At 49.0% G+C, this 24426-nt stretch overlaps 1 protein-coding gene across 1 annotated transcript in view; it reads right to left on the minus strand.

Moving 5' to 3' along the window:
- CLSTN2 (calsyntenin 2) overlaps nucleotides 1–22337 on the minus strand; it is a 640464-nt gene extending 618127 nt beyond the window's left edge. The window contains exon 1 of the mRNA XM_060099612.1: nucleotides 21663–22337. Within this exon, the coding sequence (XP_059955595.1) occupies nucleotides 21663–21771 (109 nt within the window). The 5' untranslated portion in view covers nucleotides 21772–22337. The remainder of the gene's footprint in view (nucleotides 1–21662) is intronic.
- Nucleotides 22338–24426: the final 2089 nt, after the last annotated feature.

Below are 24426 nucleotides of genomic sequence, written 5' to 3' on the forward strand. Positions count from 1 at the left end.
CACACTGAGCCCCTGTGAGGATGCGCTGACCTGAGCTGAGGGGTGTAAAGTCTCTAGAACAGGGGTAACTATGCTCAGGGTCTGACCATCTCCTCATCACTCCCTTCCCTCCAGCCTTTGGGTCGCACCTCCTACGGGGACCCATCTTCCCTCCAGAGGTCCCACTGTGCATGCTGCCCCCTCATAGCATGTGCTCCCTGCCTGCTACCCAGGAAATGAGTGTCCTCCATCCTTTCTCTCGTGGGGCATGAGAGAGTAGAGACCACTCTGGCTAAGGCCAAGATCAAGGACATAGTCAAGGAGAAAATGCAAGCCATCATCCAGTGAGAGAAAGCCCTGAGGCGAGCAGGACCTGCTTCCAGATCACTTAGGAGAGGATGCAGCTGGGTCCACAAGAGACAGTGCAGCTTCTACTCTGTGTCCTGGTAAGAAGCACGACTATCCTTCATGCAGGGAGGAAGCTGAACCGTATGCAGCCTCTGGTCAGTAACCCCTTGAGTCATCCAGGCCCAGGCACCAGACACGGGAGTGAAGAAACCTCCAGATGACCCCAACCAATTCCTGATCATTCAAGACCGCAGGCATCACGGAGCAGAGACAAGCTATCCTCCCCACCCCACCCCCATCTAAATTCCCAAGCCACAGGATCTATGAGCATAAATTGGGATTAATATACACACACTACTATATATAAAATAGATAACCAACAAGGACCTACTGTACAGCACAGGGAACTCTACTCAATATTCTGTAATAATCTATATGAGAAAAGAATCTGAAAAAGAATGGAGATATATATATATATATATATATATATATAGGATATATATAAGACATATATATATGTAACTGATATATATATATATATATATATATATATATATATATATAACTGATTCACTTTGCTGTATACCATTGTACAATATTGTAAATCATCTATACTCCAATAAAAATTTTTTTTTAAAAATGTTGCTGCTTTACATGGATTAGTTGGGGAGTAGTTTGCTAGGTAGCTGTAGATAACCAGAATACCAGCCTCTGCTATGGCCAGTGGTTTACGTCCTTGGCCTTACTTTATCTTTCCAACAGCATCTTGAGGTAGGATTTCATATACCCATCATAGAGCTGAGAAATCTAACTCTCAGAGAAGTTATGCAACTTTTCCAAGATCCCATGTCTTCTAAGTTGCATAAGCAGGACCCATACACTGAATCAGGATTCACACACCATTCACACACCATGCATCCGTCAGCCACACAGAATTAAGAGAACTTTTTAAATAAATCAGGTGTTGGCCTCAGTACCTGAAATCACCTATTTACATATATTTTATGTGCTGAGAATAGTCACCTCTGAAATAAAGTCATTTGGCTGTCAAAAACATAAAAAATACCAAATCGCATCCACTTGAGCTGGGCCATGTGACTGAAGCTAAACGGACGGACTAATTCCCGTCAACCCACTCAGCTGACAGTGGCCCAGGGCATTAAGTCTCTCAGAGAAAGGGCAGAATTTGTATCCATCAGATTTTTTTCACTGCCTTACCTGAAATGACAGAATGACCACAGTCATTCAGACTCATGGGCAAACCAGGGTGGGTTCTGCCGGCTGTTCACGTCAGTAAAGGAAGCATTGCAGACAGAGGTAACCGCTTGGCAAATTCACTTATAGGCTTTCTGAGAAAAGGCTGAAAATAGACACTCGAGAAATCTGGCTGCGATCAGAGGCACCAGATGTTGCCCCAGATGTGTGGACGATGTGTGCTGCAGGCATCAGCCTAATTCACCTCATTTCTCCTGGGGGGGCTGGGCACCCACCTTAGCCCAGATCTTGGGGAAGGAGCTGGGGCAACCTTACCCTCAAGGGGTCTTCAGAATCCTGCGCTCCAAGGAACAGCCGCCCATCCCCCCCAGGCCCAGGGACTCTGGGCTACAGAGCTCGCTGCAGGGAGGCCTCCTCACTGCGGGTGGGAGTGAAGGCCAGGCTAAGTGCCACACAGGATCGCCCCAATTCAGTGAACGGGGACACCAGTCAGGGGTAGCGGTCCTCCAAACGCCCCACGAGACCTCACAGCCGCCAAGTGAGTCTGACTAAATGTGCAAAGGAATCCCAGCACTGAGATCCTGAAATACCAGATTTACTATAGACAGCAAAGTCCAGAGAGCACCCAAGTGCTCTCTATAAAATACCTTCTCTTGTTTGCCCCTTCTATCTGTTTGGGTTCCCTCAGGAGCAGGCTCCGCCTGAGACAAGGATTTGAGTGCAGGTGGTTTATCTGGAGGTGATCTCAGGAAAGACCAGTGGGGGAGGGGAGACTCAGGAACAAAAGGGTGGAAACTGGGCAAGTGGAGCCCAGACCTCGTGGGAATCCCTTGAGGACCATGTGAAAGGCTGTGATGTTCTCCCACCTCAGTGACAAGGGAGCAGGGGTGTTGATCCACCAACTCCTGTCAGTCACTGGTGGAGGACCATTCCTGGGGGTGTTAATTCCCTGGGACTTCTGACCTGGCCCACACACAGGCAGAGAGGGGTCTCACGGCCAGAGAGAGCACGCAGGCAAAGGGCAGCTAGTGCTGGAAGTTGGGCCTGAATCTATGAAAATGGCAGGAGCAGAGGGAAAGTGGGCAAGGCACCCTGGATAGCCACCCAAATCCCCTCCTCACACACACCCTTGAGGCTGCTGACTAGTCTCTATCCAACCTGCATCTTATTAAGTCTGTTGACAATGTACACTGGAGAAGGGGTCAAAACCTGCTATAAGGCCAGCCGGGAGTTCACAGCCCCACTGGGGTAGAGGCCCCTAATTCTAAGCCACTGGTAGCAGGCTCCATCGAACTCGACAGCTGTTCTATTCCTCCAGCCCAGCTGGATGAGGTGGGTGGGGAAAAGACTGGGCCTGCCCCACCCTAGACTGACTGTGGGTAGAAGACCTGGTTTTGTGACCACTCTCTGATGTAGGGAGGTCTGCTCCTGAGCCTCGTGGAAAAGCAAACAAACAACAACAACAAAAACAACAAAGAGAAAATAGGCATGAGGGATCTTATCGGGGTCATAGAGATGTTTTAAAACTGATTGATGATGGTTGAGCCATTTGGTAAATTTATTTTAAAAATCGTTGAAATGTACACTCGAAATAGGTGACATATAAAATTTGCCAACATTGGTTACAAAAATAAATTTATTTTTTAAAAATTAAAAAAAATAAAAACCCACATTACTCCAGAAAACCATTGCGTCCTAGGACTGCCTGAGTGTAACCCCGACCTTATTCACTGCCTACGAGTGGCATATCGGGTTCTTGATATAATCCATTTAGGGCATTTGTTTCCTTGGAGAGTAAGCTAATGCTGAAATGAGAAACAAATGTAGAGAAGGTCTGAATCATCCTGAAACACCCACGAGATACTAGAACACCATGCCCTAGACATTGGTTTTACTCCCCAGATTTTGTTAGAAGTACTTTGTCTGGCTGGCAGAGCTATTTCACACAACCTCCGGCTTTTCCTGCCATGATTTTACTTTTCCCAAGTTCAACCTTTTCAGGTGACTCAGGATGTAAATTCCCCCACGAAGTTAAAAAAGATTCCACTTTCTAAAGAATCCCTGAGGAACCAATGTGGGGAGAAAAAAAACAAAGCAGTCTTGGAGAAGGAAGCGTGTTAGTAAGTTAAGTTGGAAGAGTGGCTGTGAGAACTCTCCCTTCCCAGCTGGGTCTGGGAGGGAGCTTGCAGGGAAAACACTTTTAAATGCACGGCCCATCGTCCATTATAATTGAAAATATGGTGATGCATAAGAGATGATGTTGATTTTAGAATCAGAATGTCAACCAGGTCTCCTCATTTCAGAAATACACATATCCCTTAGTGCCCTGAAGTTACCGTTGGGCTGAAATTTTTATAAACTCAACTCCAAGTCAAATATTACAGAACTACCAAATGTCACTGAACTCCTTATTAAGGGGATATACCATTTCCAATTAAGTCAAAATATTAAAATGCACTTTCATCTCAGAGTTACTGAAACTCTTTGGCAATTCAGCCTCTCTCTTAGGAGCACCTTTAAGCTTATGTGAAGGAAGGGGGGAAAAATAAACAGACACCTAGGGATTAATAACAAAATAAAAACCCTCATCCCTCTAAATTATCAATGAGAACACTAAGGAAGAATTTTCCATCCAAGAAAACAATGTTTTATCTCTGAAATATCAGTATGGACCATAATAAATACTCTAGCCAGTTTGTTAGCATTTAATCCATCTGGATATAAACATGAAAAGCTGTTATTTTTGCCCCCTACAGCGCTGTCAAGCTCCTTCCTCCCCCTGGATGGCAACTGCCTTAAAGAGACGCCAGCCCAATTCTACAGCTTTTCATTCAATTACTAAGACTCAACCCAACTCATTTTTAAACTCCAGTCTCCTATCTGATCCACAAAGCTTCTGCTTCCCCCAAAAAGGCAAGGTATTCCAAAGTCTCCTGATGGAGGGGCCGAGTGTGGTCTGCTCTCTCCTCCACCCCTCCACCCTACTCTTCTGCTTGTGGGGAAGACATGTCTCTATACTTAAAGCAGAGTATGTTCTCCCAAATACGTGGTATTCAGTGCTACAGATGAAAGAGGAAGCCCATGACTAAGCTTTTTCATTGATGGGAAAGTTACTTTACATTAATTATCCCGGAAGGATATGCACTCTAGAAATGGCCCCCAGAATCATCAGCCTCAGAGGTCCAAGGTCCTGAGCCATCTAGATTCCCAGGCCCCAACCTGTCTCACCCCCAACATGTCACCTACTCCCAGCCTGGCTCCATCTTAGGCAAAGTAGCAGTCCTCCCTTCCTCTGATCTATCCCCTTAAATGATGCTCCAGCACATGGTTGATGGGCTCAGTGCAGTCTTCCAACATGCCCCCTGGGAAGGCTTTATTCTTCAGAAGGTCTTCTGGTGAAACGGGACAACCTCTTTCAGGTGTCCACCAGCTAGTGGCATTTTCCCTTTTGCCCCACAAGTTCCCCAGAAAGACTACAGCTCCAGAAGTTGTCTACCCTTTAAGGCAATTTCACCTGCAAGTACATATGGGATCCAGCTTTGGTACATCTTAGAAGCCGGAACTTAGGAGTCTGTGTGTGTGTGTGTGTGTGTGTGTGTGTTGGGATATATCCTCCAGGCACCTCTTGGCCTGGACATCCCCCAGCACACCATCTAGAACTCCACGGTTCTCTTCCTTGTACAAGTGGCACTGGAATGATTCAGCTAAATATTCTTCGTGTAGCTTTAATAAACCCCAAGTTTCTCAGGAATACAACCATCCTATGAATTAAGGCTAGAGGGTACTTTGTCTCGTTCAGAATTTCACCGGAAGTACGTCACCATTTCTTAACATCACATCATCCCAATATCAGCCATGATATTTGACTTGCCAATACCACACAGCTGGAGCCATCTGCATTTGTAGCTGTGGCATTCACAGCAAACGTCTAATTCACAACTCCTCTAGTATAGGTGGGCACCAGCATTACACACTATTTTATGATACATTATTTTCCTTTTAGTTTCTTTATATTTCAGTTAAGGCATTCTACTGATTGGTTAAATTATATATGCAAGCAAGCAGTAATATCAGTACATTTCATTTCAGGATAATAATGGGAGGACTACAAAATATTTGTTGTAAAAAGGGGCCATTGATTCTGAAGCAATGCAAACCAGTGGTCTGCCTTCATAATCCTTTCTGCTTATTTCCCCATTATGCACCCTGAGCCTTTAGTCAAACCCAGTTGGGTCCAAGCTCTAGCCTTAATATCTAGAGGGAGAAGCTGTTCCCACTTGAGCCAGAGTTACGGGAAGGCAGCAGCTCAGTCCTGCCCCAGCAGCATAATCTACACAAAAACTCCTGCCCCAAGGAGAAGGGGGGCTTCAGGGTCAGAGTCAGGGCTGTTAGCCACCTTCCCCGTACACCCCTGCACAGCCACATCCCCAGGGAGCACCCCCAGAGCTTCCCCTACCAACACCAGCCTCAAAAGTCCTGGATTTGGGTTGGATGGGGATGGTGGTGTTTCCCTGTGCACAGTGTCAAAGCTTGAATGCTTAGAACTGAACCAGCATATCCTTAGATCTGGAAGTAAATGTTTGGACTTTGAAGGATTCCCACTTGCTCATTTTTTTTTTCTAGCTCCATGGGTAGCACTCCATGGGCCTCATCACGTGGGGCCATCTCACTCTAACTGATGGCAAAGCTTTTCCAACTAGAAACCTCATCCTGGCCTCTCCATACACATGCATCTGATGTCACCAACTGCAAATCGCTTTTAGTGGCCTGTTTGGAAAAGGAGGCATGCTTTATGCATGTAGGACTTCAACAGTCTGAGGCTTAAGAGGATGCTGACAGGAGCCAGAAGTAACCACTGAGAGACATGGAGAGTGCGCTGGGCAGAGCGTAAGACCTGCAGCAGCCGATGGTTACAACTTAATTCTCATCGGCGCAGTGACAGAAGATGTTCTCCCAGATGGGTGGTATTCAGTGTTACAGATTAAAGAGGGAGCTCCTGACTAAAGCTTTTTCATTGATGGGAAAGTTACTTTACATTAATTATCCCAGAAGCATATACACTCTGGAAATGGCCCCCAGAATCATCAGCCTCAGAGGTCCAAGGCCCTGAGCCATCTAGCTTCCCAGTCCCCAATGTGTCTCACCTCCAACATGTCACCTGCCCCCAGCCTGGCTCTATCTCCCCATCCTTGAATGCACCCGCTCATGCCAATGATAGCCAGCACCCATCCCGCGATGCTAACCTTCCTAACCAAATCCTCCTTCTCCACCAGCCCTACTCGGGTGGGCTTGCACTGGAAAGATGGGCACTGGGGACCCAGGGGGATGAAGGAGAAAGATCAATCAAGAGGAACTCCACCCCAGCCCTCCATCCCCACAAGGCAACGAGCTGAGTTCTAGGGAACTCCAGACATCACTCCTGCACCTACCCTCTGCCAGACCATACATGCCTGGTGGGGCACAGGATGAGGACGTCACAGACACTGACCTCAGGGATAAGACAGTTTAGCGAGGAACAGGCAGGTGGGCAGGTAGGCAAGCTGGTAAGTGCCACCGTGGAGGTCCGTATGGGAGCTGTGTAATCGAGGTAGGGGGTAAGAATACTCCCAGGGGATGCCCAGGGATGGATCCCAGAAGATGCACCAGGCTGCCAGACAAGGCAAAAGCAGATGGGGCAAGGGAGGGGTGTGCATCAGTGCAGAGACACAGGAAGACCCATGAGGCAGGGAGTTGGGCTCTTTCTGCGGGTCAGGCTGAAGCGTGAGGAAAACATATGGAGAGAAGATTCGCTCATTCACTCCTCAGGCACTGTGCAGGTGCTGGGCTCTGCTCACACGAGCTCACCTTCTAGCCCAGGAACAGGTGGGCACCCACTAAGGGCCTTTGGGGATAAGCCAAGGAAAGTGGACTTTATCCTGAAAGTGATGAAGTGACGTGCAGGGATTCTGAGCAGGGGGTGATGGACTGGGTGTGTGTGTTTGAAAGAACCACCAAGGGCTGCGTAGAAGTGGATTAAAGAGGAACCAGTCCATGAGCTGCAGGGATAGAGAAGTACAGTCAGGCAAGGAGAATCCAAGTTACCAAGTGCTCTCTGAGCAGTGAGGCCCCTGCCTCCTCATCCCTCCCCACCTCTCGCCCCCCCACACACACATGCCTATCCTGAGCTGGCTTCAGTAAAAAGACAAGAGTCAGGGATATAGATAGTGCCTGCCACAAGAAACAAGGACCAGAGACAAGAACAGCTCAGGACACTGAAGAACACACTGAGAACACCAGACAGAGAAGGATCGGTGCTCTACAGAATGCTGAGTCAAGCGCGCTGGCCACTGCTCAGGAGAAACCCTGCCCTGCCTTTAAGCAGATGCAATCAAGCTAGAGAACCAGGTGAGTCCCTGTGGCTAATGAAGGGGAGACACTGGGCTGGATGCCCGTATCCAGGCAGTGCTTCTGTGGTTGGGTCTGAGCACACCCCCAGTCTGCACACCTGAGGCTCTTGTGTCACAATGGATGGGCAACCCCCTCCCTTGTCTCTTGGGGTGCCTTCTTAGGTGCTCAGGAAGGTTGGCTGGGGATTGGCAGGGCTCAAGTTCCCTGGAAATCAAGGCTGCCTTGGTTCTGGGGAGAGAGGATGTCCAAGTGCACGTCTTCACCCACGGCCAGGGAAGCCACCCACACCAAGTACCAGGCTATCTCCATGCCAGGATCCATGAGTGAAAAGACATCAAGACCCACCAGAGCTGGCAGTCAGCATGGGCAGGAGCCCAGCTTTTTAAGACCTGTAGCAGCCACTGCCAGCTTTAGATGACAGAAGGTATCACATAGACTCATCCCGGGAGGGCTTCCACAATTTGAGCACAGGAGCTAAATCACCCTAATACAGTTTGAGCACCATGACAGAGACCTATCTGCCTCACACGTCCCCCACACCCTCCAGAGAGCCTGCCACGCTGCCCCGAACGCCACCAGTGTGCGAATGCGTAACCCTAGGGGTTGAGCAGTGTCCCCTCTTTCTAAATGCACACATCGCCAAGTGAGATCCTGCATCATGCATGTCCCATTGCCTTAGCTTACAGGAAAGTCAGAGCGTTTCCTCTCTGATAAGATGATGTAAGGAGAGCATTAGGTCACCACGTCTAGTAGACTTGAGACAAGGGCAGTGGCAGCTCCAAATTTCCTCTACCAGAGCCCATTTGGTTGGAAGTATGAACCACGTGACTTGTTTTGAAGCTGTGGCTGCATAGCGAGCCCTCTGTCTTTAGTTAAAGATTAGGTGGTTCTGATCCACAGAAGTAGCAAAGTTTTCTAAAGATGCTTCTATTCACATTTCCCATTGGATGGAGAAAACAAATTGTAAGATTAGGAGGAGGATGATCCACATGATTATTGGTAGTAGTTGAAGAAGTGGATGGGCTTCCCTGGTGGTGCAGTGGTTGAGAGTCCGCCTGCCGATGCAGGGGACACGGGTTCGTGACCCGGTCCGGGAAAAAAAGAAGTGCTTTATTTGTGACCTCTAGTTAAAAGAAGAATAAATCACTAAAAAGACTTAAATATAATTTTTAAATTAATATGCAAGATACAACCATCTTGATATCTCTCATAATGGTGCCATAAAGCCAAAATAATTGGTTTGCTTTCGGGAAAAGAAAAAATAACCAACAAAAAGAAAGTGAAATCTAGGTCTTGAAAGTGAAATTCTTTTTAACTCTGATTATAAATTATCTTAGCCTCCTTCCCTGCTCCAAATGACCACACGCCCTCCTACAAACAAGCAAAAACACACAAGAAAAGAAGAAATGAAGAGGGAGGGAGGAAGGAAGAAAGGAAGGAAAGAAGGAAACTCTTAAAATACCATAAACTGCAAATTCAATATTTTCTCTCATTCCGTAGCATTTCTGTGAGTTTCCTGAGTGATGGCCTGTCTTAGTTCTTGACTCTAAATCCAGATTCTTAATCCCTTCCGTACGAGGTCTGGAGGAGAGAATTTTGAGCATTTTGCAGCAGACAAGTGTGCCGAGAAGTGCCGGCAGAGCAGAATGAGCTGAGATTCTAGGAGTGGGTGGGGCTAAACTGTCCTTGCATGAGGACCAGAGTACATGATTTTCCAACTCCAGAAGCAGGGAGAAGAATCCCCGACACTCCAACGTTGTTCTCCTACATTCTATTTCATGTCTAACCACTAGTGATGCACTAACTAGCTCCAGGGCAGACCGTTATCTGAAACACACAGCATTTCAATGGGTTTGTGGAATAAAGTGAAAATCTGCCCCTAGGAAAGCACTTGTGGGTTTGAGAGCTTGAAGGAACAGAAAGAGTTGGAAAAATAAATATTCAGAACCTCAAACCACCAAACACACAGTCAATCAAGCTAAGGAAATGCTTACAGTCTCCTCCCCTGATTCTTCATAGGCTTTTTTTTTTTTTAGTTTTTCATTTCCACTAATTTTTTTTTAATTTTTTTTATTAGTTTCTGCTTTATAACAAAGTGAATCAGTCATACATATACATCTGTTCCCACATCCCTTTCCTCTTCACAGGCTTTTATAATGCAAGCCCTGCTTCCTCTCCCCTCTGTGCAATCTCCAGCAGGCAACGACAGTAAGTCCTGCAAGTAGGCAGAGCCCCCATAGGAGGGGAGTGGTCCTGGTGACAAGCTGCTACAGAAGACCCAGGCCCTCGCTCAGGAAAGTTTCTCTGAGGAGCAGGCTTTCAGCTAGATGGAGAGGGACTCCTCCCTCTCAGGCCCTCACTCTCCATCCCAGCAGGTAAAGAGACAGCGGTCTTGGCCCCCAACTCAGGCGGGCCTGAGTAGAGACCCCCAGCTGAAGAGGTTAAGCCCATTCCCATCTCCCTGTCCCTCCTTCTTTCTTCTCCCAATAGCCTCCCAAGGTCTTGTTCACCACAGCCCATCCTCAGCACCCAGATGATCAAGGGTAGGGATGTAAAAGAGGAACAGCAGCTGGCCCAAGGGAAGATGACCCTTGGATGCCCCAGTGGGGCACTAAGTTCCCATCACCCACACCCACTTGGGGCTGCCCTGTCCACAGTCAGACCCACCGTTGCTGGGGTGTATTTTGTGAAAGAAGGCAGAGGGTTTCCTTTCAGCATTTGGCCTGAGCCCCCAGCACAAGCATCTCTGGCTTCAGGTGCCAAGTGATGGGCTAATTGCTTCCTGACAGCACGAGAGAGCCTGAATACCACCCATGTTCTCAAGCTCCAGAAGTCCAGCATAAACTGTACTGCTGAAGAGGAAATCATAAATCTTAAGACCAGGATTTCAGTGTTTTTGAAGGGTTTCATTTCTCCTCCCTTCCAACTTTGATATATATATACTTACTTAACAAGGGTCTGGTGAAGGTTCATCGAATTAATATACGTAAAGTGCTTGGAGTTTGAAGAGAATATGCAATATAAATGCAAGTGTCACTATAAAGGTTAATCTAATTTACATCTAACACTTTCAGTTCATGGTGTTAATGAACTATATCCTTTTAGAGAGTGATTAATTTATTGAAATGTGATTATTTTTCCTAGTGCTATATATGGGTCAGCTTCTCCTCTTATTGTTTCTAACTTTACAGAAGAATTCGGCATTTTATAAACTAAAATAATAAATCAAATACCCTGTAATGGTTATATTTCATTAATTACAAGGAGACATGCACTAGATTAACATTTATCTGTTTTAATTAATTTGCTGCGATGCAGTTATCCATGCAAATTGGAAAATGACACATCAACTTGACACCATATTAACAGTTTTGACTGGTTCTTCCCTGAAAATTTATGGGCCCGCAACTGCTGTACCCCTTGCATAACCATGGTGAACACCCACCGTGTACCATACGCAGAATGTACATTAAAGAATTAGGAAGGGCCTTACTGCTAAATTCAGACTTCTCCTGAAAATATCATTAATTAAATTGGTAAGACAGTATAAAGACGGGGAGACGTAGGGTTTTGTTTGGAGGGTTAGAGTCCTGAAGTCTCAAAGCCAGTTTCTTAAATCTGATCACCTTATTTTCTGAAGCACTTTATCCTTCCAAGGGGTATTCAGAGCCACTGGCACGTGGATACTCAGAACTTTCTTGAATAGAGGAGGGAGGTGCCATCCTGTCCTTTCTGCACAGGGAAAAGCAGATCCCAGAGGGCTGAGTGATGCGCCCTGAGCCTCACACGGATCAGTGGATCCAAGTCACGTGACTTGGAGTCGCTGCCTTCTCCACAGGCGATTTCCTCGTCAGGCTTCTTTGAAGACTGCAGATTTGTTTAACTATATAATACAACAGACATCACGGAAATGCAAAGTGGCAGAAATCACAAAAATGATGTGCTGTGTGTTTTGTTTTGTTTTTTCTATCCGCAAAACTTAAGTCAAATTTCAGCCAATTAAGCAATTTTAGAAGCTATGAGTGGCATTTACAGCCTTTCTCAGTGAGAATTCCAGCGGCATCTGCTGGACTTGACTCCCTTACACATCTTGGTGTGGTTAGAGTTCACTCAACTCACCTGCAGAGCTGTTTTCAACCTTTACAAAGTGGAGGCTGTCATTGGTTTGGAAGGAGAATCAGTTAACTAAAGGGGAGAGGCCTGATGACTAGTTCCTACCAGTGACCAAAGGCAGGGAGTAGCCCTGACCAGGGGAAGTGTGCATAGGCAGAGTCCTGAGGGACTTGCAGCCAGTGTGGGTGGCATCACCCCGGCATATTGTCACTCCCTCAACACTCAGCATTCACTCTGGATCTCAGACTGTGCTGGGCACCAGTCACACAGAGGTGACCAGGATGCTTCCCCCTCGAGGGGGTCACAGTCTGCCTGGGGAGGCAGGGAGGCGATAGGCACTGTGATGGGGGAAACCAGAGGTGACGAAATAAAGAGGGTCAAGGCCCCCACCCAGGAGCAGCCCTGCAACCCATGCCAAGAAATGAAGCATTCCCTGGGGAACTGTCAGCAATAGGGGCTGGCAGGGGCACTTCTCAACCTTGGCTGGGCATCACAAACATCTGATAGCTTTAAACTAAATCCCAAGTCCTAGCCTAGATCAATGACACCAGCATCTCTGCAGGGGTGTTCCAGGCATCTCTTTTATTTTGAAACTCTCAAGTGGTTCCACTGTGCATCCAGGTTTGAGAGTCACTAACCCAACGGATAAGGGGGTAGTCTCTGAAACTAGACTTTGTCCATTCAATTCCCAGCTTTGCTGTGGTAGTAGTAGTAGTTGGGTGAACTAGGTAAGTAGCTTAACCTTCCTGGCCTCAGTTTCCTCACCTGTAAAATGGGGATAATAAGAGCACACATCTGCTTGAGTGGCTGGAGGACTGAATGAGTATTAATACCTCTAAAGCACTCAGAACAGAGCCCAGCACACAGTAAGCTCTTGAGAGAAGATAGTATTTACTATCTGGAAACTGCTGGAAAGTTCACTGAGAGAAGAGGAGGCCAGATGAGAAGTGAGGGGAGAAACCATCAACGGACTTTTATATGAGGCTGGAGAGTTTGGATCTATCTTGAGAGGACTGTGGTTTGTCATCAGGGGTGAAGCTCTCTGTGTATCCTAGCTTCAGAGGAGCCTTGGGTTGCAAGAGCGTAGGCAGAAGATCTCTGTAGATACTCGGTCCAGGCCTTTGCTCTATGAATGCCTGAGCTCCTTGAAGGGGTGATGGTAGGGACAGGAGAGGTAGAAGGTGGGAGAAGGGCTGGTTTCCTCTAGGATGGGAATCTCCTATCCCCAAGCACCCCCCGGGGCATTGGCAATGAAATGTAATAGGAGAATTGGACTTCAGGTGTTGGGACCTCAGTGTCAGCAAAGATTCTGCTGCTCATGGAAGTAGAGAGTCAGCTGGGGCCATCAAGAGGCCAGGCTGTGGGCTTCCCTGGTGGTGCAGTGGTTGGGAGTCCACCTGCCGATGCAGGGGACACGGGTTCGTGCCCCGGTCTGGGAAGATCCCACATGCCGCGGAGCGGCTGGGCCCGTGAGCCATGGCCGCTGAGCCTGCATGTCCGGAGCCTGTGCTCCGCAACGGGAGAGGCCACAACAGTGAGAGGCCCGCGTACCGCAAAAAAAAAAAAAAAAAAGAGGCCAGGCTGTTCAGACAATGAGCATCTCAAGGGTAACCTGTGAGGGATGGAAATTTGAGGCAATTCCAAGAGTGTTACGTTATTCTCAAAACCCTGGGACCTTAACAGACTGCAGCATGGATGGTGAAGGATGGAATTCATGATGATTGGGATGGCATTTCTTATAGGCCTGGTGGAACTGGGGTTGATGTGACCCATCCTGGCAACAGGGTGATGGATGGGATGAGGAGGGGGTGCTTTCATTCCCAAGAGATGCTAAATAAGGCAGTAGCAATGGGCATGGAGGGGAGTGGGAAGGTTCTAGGTCTTTATGGGTAGAATCAACTGGACTTGATGAAGGATGGGGTGTGATGGAAGAGGAGAGATGAGGATGCTGGAGGACTCCAGGGCTCTGGCTTGGGTGAGTGTGCAGATGTTGTACCTCTCATCCAAACAGGAGAGGCCACAGAGTAAGCAGCAGCTTTGTGGAGGGAAGATGAGAGGCTGGGTTGGCACACACATGGGGCTGGTGGTACCCCAGGGCATCCTAGAGGGGACAGACATGGAGCAAGCCTCTGAGAAGGCCTTAAGGTGAGCTAGGAGAAGAGTTGGTCAGGGCCATCTCTGGAGGACTGATGTAAGCAGAGGACACTGAGCTGGGGACAAGCAAAGTCCTGAGAAGGTACTGGAAACAAGTGCCTGAGGATTAGAAAACCACTAAGAAGTGGGAGAAGTGGCCTTCGGGTGACATCATCCAAGATATTACCTGGCTTCCTGGTGCTGGGTTGCAACCAACTGCAATTAGTCTGACCCCTTGGTCTGATTCCTGGCTCTGCGGCTACATGCCCTGTGGTATTCACTTACCAATCTGTAAAATGGGTATTTGTGAAAAAGACAATTGACATATATAAAATCCTGCCACAACAGCAGAAGAAAAGGCAGCCTTATGAGCAGTCATGTTACCTTCTATTTCATCTATGCCATCTCTCTCCCCTCTTGCCACACTCTCCTTTCAGCATCCCCTCCTCATTCTCCCCAGAGTCCAGGCTTCAAGTACATCTAATATACTTGAAAGTGTCTGTGGTAGCTTTTCTTAACCCTGCCTGCTTAAAAAAAAGGAGTCCTAGGAGGGCCATGTTTAACCCAAATGAACAACTGCTGGGAGGTCTTCCTGATTCAGGAGACCCCTCCAGTGGACCATGCAATGCAGACAGCTGCCTTCTCTACTTGAGGCCAAGCATGACGGGAGGGGAGGAAGGCTTCCAGCTGCCTGGGCGAGAAGAGAAAGACGATGTTCGCTCCTGACGGGGAAGTCAATCAGGGAGTGAGCCTTCCAGAGAAACTGATTCTTTCAGCAATTTTGAAGACCCAAATGTTCTTGAACTGCCTCGGAATGTTCCAGGGCAGCAGAGCCTCTCTGGCCTCACTCAGAGCCTTCCTCGGGCTGAAAATACATCACTCTGCTAGGTAAGCCTGTGTGATATGGGAAATCCATGTCTGCCACACCATTCTGGGTTCAAATCTCAGTTCTACTGTCTCTAAGCTGTGGGACCTTGGGCAAGTTACTTCCCTTCTCTGGGCCTCAATTTCCTCCTCTGTAAAGATGGGATAGTAATTCTACCTGCATCATTGGTAGATCAAACCAACTGGGGTTAAGATGAAACCAACTGACATATATAAAGTGCTTAAAACAGTGCCTGGCACACGGTATGCATTCAATAAACATTCACTCTTTTATTAGCTTTATAAATCTGTATGCAGAAATATATTTGTCCAGGGCTGGGCTCCCTCCTTACTCCTGCCTGCATACCAACATGGGCATTCTTAACTTGCATCTACCTGTCCTGCCCATCTCCTATCTGCTGACCAAATGCCTACTCACCCATCCAGCCCTCTTTCATTTTCTCTGTTAACCTTTGATGGCTTCTCCTATCCTTGTCAATTTCTTCCTTTCCTACAAAACTTCTTCCAGGTGTTTCATGCACAGTCATCTACCCTTTTCCCAGAAGCTACCAAGTTCTCCAATAGTTTGTGTCATGTGTGATGTTTGCCCTAGACAGAGCTCTTTGATATCTGATATTTGTTTTAGCTTTTCAATCCGCTCATAGAGAATAACCGGAGACTGAGACATAGCTCTTGGCTGAAAAAGCTAAAAATGGGGCCCAATGCATGTTTGGGTTGGCCTCACTCTCACCCCAAGCATCCTCCTCCAACCACTGCCGCCTCCTGTCTTCTGCCTATTGCTCCCCCAAAGCTGACAGCATGACTGGTATGGATGAATGTTTGTGTCCTCCCAAAATTCACATGTTGAAACTCTACCCTCAATGTAATAGTATTAGGAGACAGGGCCTTTTGGAGACCCTCTCCTTACAACCCAAATGCCAGCATATTAGGATTAGTAGAGATCATGAGGGTGGGGCCCTCATGAATGGGATTAGTGTCCTTGTAAGAGTCGTGAGAGAGCCTGCTTCCTCTCTCTGCACTCCACACAGAAGGACACGGTAAGAAGTCAGCAGTCTGCAACCCAGAAGAGAACTCTCACCAGAACATAATCATTCTTGGACTTCCTTCCTTCAGAAATGTAGAAATCAATTTCTGTTGTTTCTAAGCCACCTGATCTATGTTATTTTTGCTACAGAAGCCCCAGCTGATTAAGATGGCGAACTTCTGTCCTGTTCAGTGCCAGTGTCTTCAGCTCAGCATGCTTCCCCCAGCTCAGTCCTCTCATGGTTCATCTGCAAACCCACCATTCCAATTTCCACAGGGTCCAATTAGTGGTGGGCTAGATAATAAATAATAAAATAATAATCTGTCTCAAGCTGTCATTTGGCTATCACAGTGTCAATTACCCCCTTCCACATAAACATGCATCATCACAGAGGTTGCCAGTGTCTTAAACAAACAAACAAATAAGATTGCTTCTCTGCGTTCTGGGACAGCAAGGCTGGAAGGAAAGTGTTTGCTGGTCAGGGGACTTCTCTTTACAACCCGAATCACACCAGTAAAGCTCTTCCTCCAGAGACCAGAATCCCACACCTTCGGCAGTGACACATAGAGATGTTTATTTATTTAGATAACACACATTGCTGAGTCCTTCCTCAGAGCTGGCCCTGCATTAAGTGCCAGGGCTTTTGAGATGAATGAGAGAAGACATGGGTCCCAGCCTCAAAGGCATTCATAGACCAGTGAAAGAGGCAGGTGTTTTCACAATTCAAGCCAAATGTCTATGTGTGCATGTATTTATATATGACTAAGTCCATACATATGCACATGTGGAGAGAGACAGAGACAGAGAGAACAGAGTCTGAATGGAGGGAAGATATGAACAAAGCTACTGAACTGCCAAGAGGTCAGTCAGAAAGGGAGAATGTCACCAAATCTCAGATGCTAGAACCCAGTGTTTAAACGATCAGTAATTACAGTAATTACAGTCACTGTGTATTTAATGCTGTTTACATGACATGAACTGTGCTAAGTGATTTCTAAACACTTTCCTGACAACCACTTGGCAAGGTAGATCTTTGTATCCCCATTTTATAGATAAGGAAACTGAGGTTCAAAGGGATTCACTGATTTGTCCAAGATTATCTTACTGGGAAGCAGTAGGGCCAGGATTGGAACCCAGGTTTCTCTCGCTATGAAGCCCAAATTTTCCTTCCTACAGGACAGGAGAAAACATCCAAAATCTCTGTGTCATTAAACAATAGCACTGCAACTGCAAACAGGTGGATTCACCAAGCCACTCACTACTGACTGCTCGGCTCACATCCAGAGGCCAGGCAGTGGTGTGGACTTGGAGATCAGGACAGGGAGGGAGAATCAGGACAAGATTCCAGACCTCAGAGCTCACAGGGCAGTGCTGGAGCCAGACAAGGAGCACAGGTACACCAGAGGGAGAGCCACATCCTGGGGAAGGCTCCTAGGGGAAACCATGCCCAGGCCTGGCTGTGTCTTGAGTCACAGAAGGCATTAGGCTGAGGAAGGTAACCGTCTAGCTTGAAGACATGGTCCAAAGGGTCCGGGGCAGGAATGAGCACATCTGGTCCAGGAACCACAGGTGCTTTGGGATGAGTGCAGGTCAGAGTGCACCCTCTGATGCAGTGCTGAGGACATTTTGTCATTTGTGCTTCAGTTGTTGGGGAAATAACTGCCACACCCCCAGGAGACACATGCTACTTTCCAAGAGATGATATAGGACAATTCAACATAACAATTCCACACCACCTTCGCCCCCACGGGAGGTTCTGCATGTGCACTTTGGAATACGCAAGGATGGTTTTTGAATCTCTAAGAGGGAGGATGAGGCTGCTGCTTGAAGCTAGAGCACAGGCTTCCATGGATGAGAACAAGGCCCACTCCATTTATCTCCCAACAGGCCCCTTGAAACTGCAGCCCTGGACTCTCCTCCTGTGTATGCAGGGCCACAGGGGCTCTTGGGGATCTCAGAGGTACAGTCAGCTTCCCTGTGGTCACTAGATCTGCCTTTAAATCCAAAGGGGAGAATATACAATGAACAGTCAAGGGGTACTGGCCACGGTGAGCCTTCGCATTCTCACCCCACTGTCACATGCTCCCCCGGTTGTACTGGCAAGTCACTTGCCCTCTTTCAGACTTAGTTTCTTCCTCTGTGAAATGGGCTACCAAAACCAGCCCCGCATCCGTAAAAATGAGAGACAGCCCAGTTAAACAGATTAGCGCAGTGCCTGTAACACACTAAGGAGATGTTCCACAAACTGCAGTTACTACACTTACACAACTACTGCTACAATTCCACTCTGTCTCCTCCCCTCCCTATTACCAAATGCTGTGCTTGCAAGCCCTCTTCCTATCCCTGTCTCCCTCGTCTGCGTCCCCATAGCACGGCATTATACTTGGCACAAACTCGGCCTGCTGTCATTCTCTTAAAGTTTTCACATAAAAATCTTGTCTCCAGCCAGATCAAAGCTCTCAAAGCAAGGTAGTAGTGAGATGGGAATGTGGGGGGGGGGGGGGGGGCTGATCTTCTTATATTTGCTAAGAATCCTCCAGAGCACTGAGTCAGGCTCCGGGCACACAGGTGGGCACTACATCAGTTATTGCTGATGGTCTCTACTCAAGCATTGTCCTGAACAACCAATAAATACCTGGATGTTGAGGACTGAAAAGCATTTGTGTACCAGATCCCTGAGACCTGAGACCACGGATGCATCACCAAATTTGGCACAAATCTTAAGAGGTTTTTTTGTATTGTCTTTTTTTCCCTGGATAAGACATGCCTTTCTCTGCTCCAGAGGCTCCTTGGGTCCACAATGCCTTCCCAGGCTTTGCTCATGAAACATGTGCATAGGATCTGGTCTTTTCAAGGCACCCAGGAAGTGTTTGTCTTTTTTGAATAATCAAGATACAGGAGAGAAAAGGAAGGGGTTAAAATAGCTGCCTGGCCACTGTAATACTTCTGACGTCAGGAATATGTTTGTACTCAAAGTGCAGAGATTCTGCGAAAGCCCCAAACAGTTCTCAGGGATTAGCTGCTCGATTCCCTACAGGAAAAAGCAAGAAACACAAAGGCAGAACAAGCTGTGTGCCACAAACACGACATCGTACACGAGCCCAAGCCGGGGGGACATACTTCCAGACAGTTGTCCAGAGGGTGCATGCAGGTCTGCCAGGCAGCTTGACGCCCCACTCCCATTTTTCCTCTGTGAATGAATTCAGAACTGTATGGGAAAAGAATGCTATCTTTTTGTTCAATCTTCTTCATAGGTCTTCCTGACTTTTCTCCTTTTTAGTGATGGGGATAATAATGACATGAACCTTAGAAAAGGCAAAGTCAGTGGTGGGACACATCATATATGAAGCATACCTTCAGTATCTCAAATGTTCTTCAGAAATTATGTAAAATTTGGAGACATAAAATGCACGTGCATTGTAATAAGGAGAGTCAGCCCTGTAAATCCCAGCTAAAGTGTCATAGCAAATGTCTCTGTTTTGATCAAATATTACACATTTGTCTTTAAAAAAGAAATGAAAAGAAAAGAAAAATGTAGCTAACAGCGCCCTTTGCAGCCCCCCAGTGGTTAGAAAGAGAAAGAGGGAAGAACTCGGGGGAGACGGCAATTCTAGCTCCGCAGGACCAATCAACTTTTTACTCCGGAAAGTCAAATGGCTTATTTTCAACATGAAATGAATATGTTCTAAGTGGAGAAGATGCAAGGTGTTGGTTAAGATGCACATAATTATTCACATACGCGTGAATCACTGAGAGCCTGGATTTTTTTTTTCTTCTCAATCTTTCTCTTTTATCTCTACCAAGTTTTCCATTTTGACCTGGGAACTAGGCGATGCATAAGCATACCAGGTCTTCTTCCCAAACAAGTTTTTTTTCCCTTCCTTCACTTGCCCCCTGTATGTAAACATCGGCTTAAACATACGCCATTTGCTCCGCTACAAAGTGACGAAAAGAATCAAAAACATGTAATCTGCCTATTTAACAAAGTGTCTATATTGGGGAAGGAGAGCAAAAGATTTGGTCGTTCGTTGCTTTTTCTTCTTGCTTTCACCAAAACAAGCGTCTCTCTGAACGATCAACGACTCCTTTACCCATTCCTTTACCTTTCCTTTACCACATGTTTGAGACATTTTCATAATCAGTTTTCCTTTGTCTCCCCCCCAAAAAAAAAAAACTACCTCTCAAGGATGGGGGTGGGGTAGGAATTGATGAAAAGGAACAGGATGCCTGCTTATAAAATAATGTTACAAAAAACGATGCCACCAAACGAAAAGATTACAGCATAAACAGAAACTCTCCTATTCTTCTCAACCGTCTCACTCTCAAGTTGCGGGAGAGGCATTCCCGAGGTCCTGAGGAGGCGAACTGGCTGCCTCACGCTCTCCCCACCCTCCAAGGGTAATTCAACGTAGAATACATTCCCTCCTGAGCCACAGGTAAGCTACAGTTGAAAGCCAGTTTGCAAATCAGGTTGCCGCTAACAGGCTGCCTCTTTATCTACAAGAGCAAACTCCTCCGTCCTCTGAGGATTGTCAGGGACCACGTTCCTTCCCGTACTGGTTGCCGGGCAAATCTGGCCACAGCCTTTAAACCAAGCGCACGCCCTCCTATCCTAGTCAAAACGCAGAGAATCAACAAGTTACCACCAAGCCGGGCACTCCAGCCCAGAACCGCCACCGCCTCTCCTGCACCCATCGCCACCCAAGCCCGCTCTGCTCCTCCCTTGCCTCTCCCACCACCGTCCAGCAAGCACGTGACCTTCCGTTTCAGTTCGCCCTCCAGACGCCCCCACCCCGGCCCTCCTCCCCGCGCTCCCAGGCAGCAAATTCCGCGGCTCGCCAGCCTACAGTCTCCCGACCGCGCCAGGCGTTCACCAGGATCTTGCTTCCTCCGGGGCGGGAGAACCGGAGAGGTCAAGAACTCCAAGCCAATAGGGTTACGGGGAGGGAGGTCACCGGATTCTGCGCCTCTGTGCTCCGGTGCCCAAGCACAGTCGGAGAGGCCATGGGGAGGGTCACATCCCGCACTTCTTCCGGACTCCGCGGCCCACCCGGGGGGCGCGCGTTCCCAGGGGAGCCAGAGCCGCCCTGGGGGATCCTGAAGCCAGCCAGGGAGGCCTTCCCCGGAGCCCACAAGTTTCCACCCCATCCCCGAGCTGGGAGACGAGCTTTGCTCCCTCCTTTGAAGGCGCCGCCACTGATTCCTCCCTCTGGGCTGGAGCAGACAACTGCCTGTCCGCGCCGTGCCAGCGCCCTGCTCCCGCCGCTCCCGGGCCGGAGCCCGCCGCTCGGCCACTACACCCCCACTCCGGCGCAGAAAGCCCCCAAAGTTGTCCGGACTCCCCAGACCTGGCCTTCCCCGGGTCCCTAGAACCTGCCCAGGGGTTGGGCCGGCGTCCGCAGGTGAAATCTCTCTGGTCCAGGGCGCAGGGCGCTCACTTTGGTCATCTCGGGCGCACGGAGGCCGGGGAAGCTGCGGCAAGGGAGGGTGTGCAAATCCAGCGGGGTCCCCGCCGCTTTCCCCCTCAAGCCCGCCCTGCTTCCCTCCTCAGAGACGAAGAAACTTCCCCAGCACCCACCTTTAGAGGCGAGGAGGCGGCGCCGCCGGCTGCCCCCGCCGCCGCCGCTGCCGCTCCCCACGCCCAGCACCAGCAGGAGCGGCACCCAGCACAGCCTCCCAGTCACCATCCTAGCCGCCGCCGCCGCCGCCTACGAGCTGCCGCTGCCGCCGCCGCTGCCGCCGCCGCCGCCGCCGCCTACTGCCCTCGCCGGCTCTCGCCTTCCGGTGTCCGCCGGGCCTCGGGCCGCCTTGCCCTGACGCTGTGTGCGCTTCGGGCGCCGCCGCGCTCGGCCTCCGGTGCCCGCCGCCGCGCCGCTAGCTCGCCCGCAGCAGCCGCGCTCACTGGCGCGGACCCCGAGCAGCTCCGGCGCTCACCCCGGGACGGCCCGTGACGTCACGGAGGGAGGGAGGTGGCTCCTGCATATTCATGAGACGCGGACACCGGCCGCGGTTCCTAGGCTCGCGGCTCCGCGCCCTCTCCCCCCAACTTTCCTCCGCCGTCCTCGAGCTCCGGGGCGCTCCTCCTCCAGGTAGGACTCGGCTCCCAGAGGACCGGGTGGGCGGCTGCGGGGAGCCCTCCGGCCTCGCGCGCTCGCTCCGGCTCTCAAATAACTGCCTCAGGGGAGGGCTGGCTCCCTCAGAAGTGGTCCCCGGGAGCCTGAGCGTCGCCTGCGGGGGCTCAGGGCACCGTGCCCCGCCACGCCCTTGGAGCTGACATCCGTGCGGAGAGGCGGGCGAGCGGGCGTTGCTGCAGGTCCTCCTGCCCTTGGCCGGGTCTCCGGACGTTCTGTGCCGCCTGGTCTGGGGAGGGCGCCAGGCACACGCTAGAGCTGGAAAGCGCGAGTGCTGCTCTGAGTTGCCAAGCCCGGTACATCACCGCGGACCCGGAGGGCAATGGCCGGACTCCGCACCATCTTGGAGACGCGGGAACAGCCACGGCTCTCGGAGGCTAATGGACCAGATCACAAAAGGCAAACGTGGGCCGCTGGGCCCCCCGAGGCTGCAGTGGGGCAGACACTTCCCTGCAGTATGGTACCCAGGCAACAAGTTACCACCTTTCTGTTTCACTCCACGTATCTTAAGACCAGGCCACCCGACGTCATGCCTTGTAACACCTCGTGAGTAATTGTCAGTACCCAGAGTGCAACGGCCTTGCACTCTTGACAACTCCCCACCACCCCCAGGCCACACAAGGTTCATAGAGGTACTCCCTAGACATTAACTAATGGCTCAGAAGAAATCCTTGACCTTATTCACATACATATATGCAGTGCCAGTATCACACACAGGTCAAGGTTCATAAGGAATAGTTAAGGAAATAGAGACATCTAGAGAGAAACAAAAGTTATTTATTCATTGATTCAACCCATATACTGAGCACCTCGACAGGTTATGTCACCCTGCCACTGGACACTAAATTAGACATTAGACAGTCCGAAGACCAAGGAGAGTTGTCCGTCCTCTCCTCAAAGCCTTTGTTCCTGTCTGAGAAGCCAAAGAGGGCAGTAAAAGGCAGGGACAGTGCTTTGTAAGTGTTAGGGTCTTGCACATTCTTTATGTTGCCAGATATGTGCCTATACAAATCAACTAACAAAATGTATATGTTGCAACGTGTCTAAACAGCATCCTATAATTAATAACTGTAGTTTGGGATACTCAACAAAGCCATAAAATCCATTAACAGCCCTCGTGCTGCTCAGCCACTCTGCACCGTCCTGGCAGCTCACTCAGAACCGCTGCAGTTGTGCAGGTCGACTCTTCTGCATTTCCAGGCACCAAAAAGTGCTTGCAGGGCAGCCATGGCGGCCGCAGGAAGGCTCAGCCTAGGCAGGGCGCTTCACCTGCAGGTCTCCTTTAACCCACACAACCCACATCTGTGCTGTTATGCTTTCTCACATGAGCAAATGGAGGCTTGGGGAAATTAGGGAAGGAACTTCCTTGCCCAAGATCAAAGGGCTAACAAGTGCCTCAGGTCAATACCAGGCTCTTGCTTTTTTCAGACTTGATGTCAGGATCCAGAATGGATGGCATGGAGGCAGGGAAGGTGACCCAGGCAAAATCAGGGAAACCAGCAGATAGAAGAGAAATATAAATTTGTCTCGCTTTCTTCTGTTTGTGCTCCATCCAATGACATATCTGCCTCCCCTTCATTTTCTAATAAGTAGACTCACCTTACTAACTTACCCACACTGTCCCTTGATGTCATTCCATTGAGTTTCTTCAAGACCAATTGGTTAGTCCCAAAAATTTTACATGAAATTTCAAATGCAGACCAAATAATGAGAAAGAAGGGGAAATACAGCTGATTGGAAAGTATCCCCACCCCATGTGGTACATCACCAAAAAGAGCACAGCAGAGAAAGACACCAGGGGGCAGGCCAGTGAACAAGAGGCACCGCGTTGCTAGCCTCCATCTCCTCCTCTACAAATGGGGGTAATAACTATGCCTATTGTGAAAAATCAAGTGTACTAATGACCCCCATTTGTTCATGTCCCCCTGAATTCATTCTCTTTGGATGTATTCTCCCACCTCAACTCAGAGCTTGGCCACATGACTTGCTTTGGCCAGTAGGACAGTAACATGCATGTTTCCTCTTCCTCTCTTGGACCACTGCACCAAGGGGTGACCTGCAGTAGGGCGAGAGACCACATGGAGTAAGCTGTCCAGCCAGCCAAGCCCATCCTAGACTGGTCAGCACCAGCTGACCCACGAGCTGAACACAGACACATGAGCAAGCCCAGCCGAGGTCAGCCAATCCTGACCCACATCAGAGCTGCCCAGC

This window comes from Mesoplodon densirostris, chromosome 5 (genome assembly GCF_025265405.1).
Source record: "Mesoplodon densirostris isolate mMesDen1 chromosome 5, mMesDen1 primary haplotype, whole genome shotgun sequence".
Lineage (NCBI taxonomy): Eukaryota > Metazoa > Chordata > Mammalia > Artiodactyla > Ziphiidae > Mesoplodon > Mesoplodon densirostris.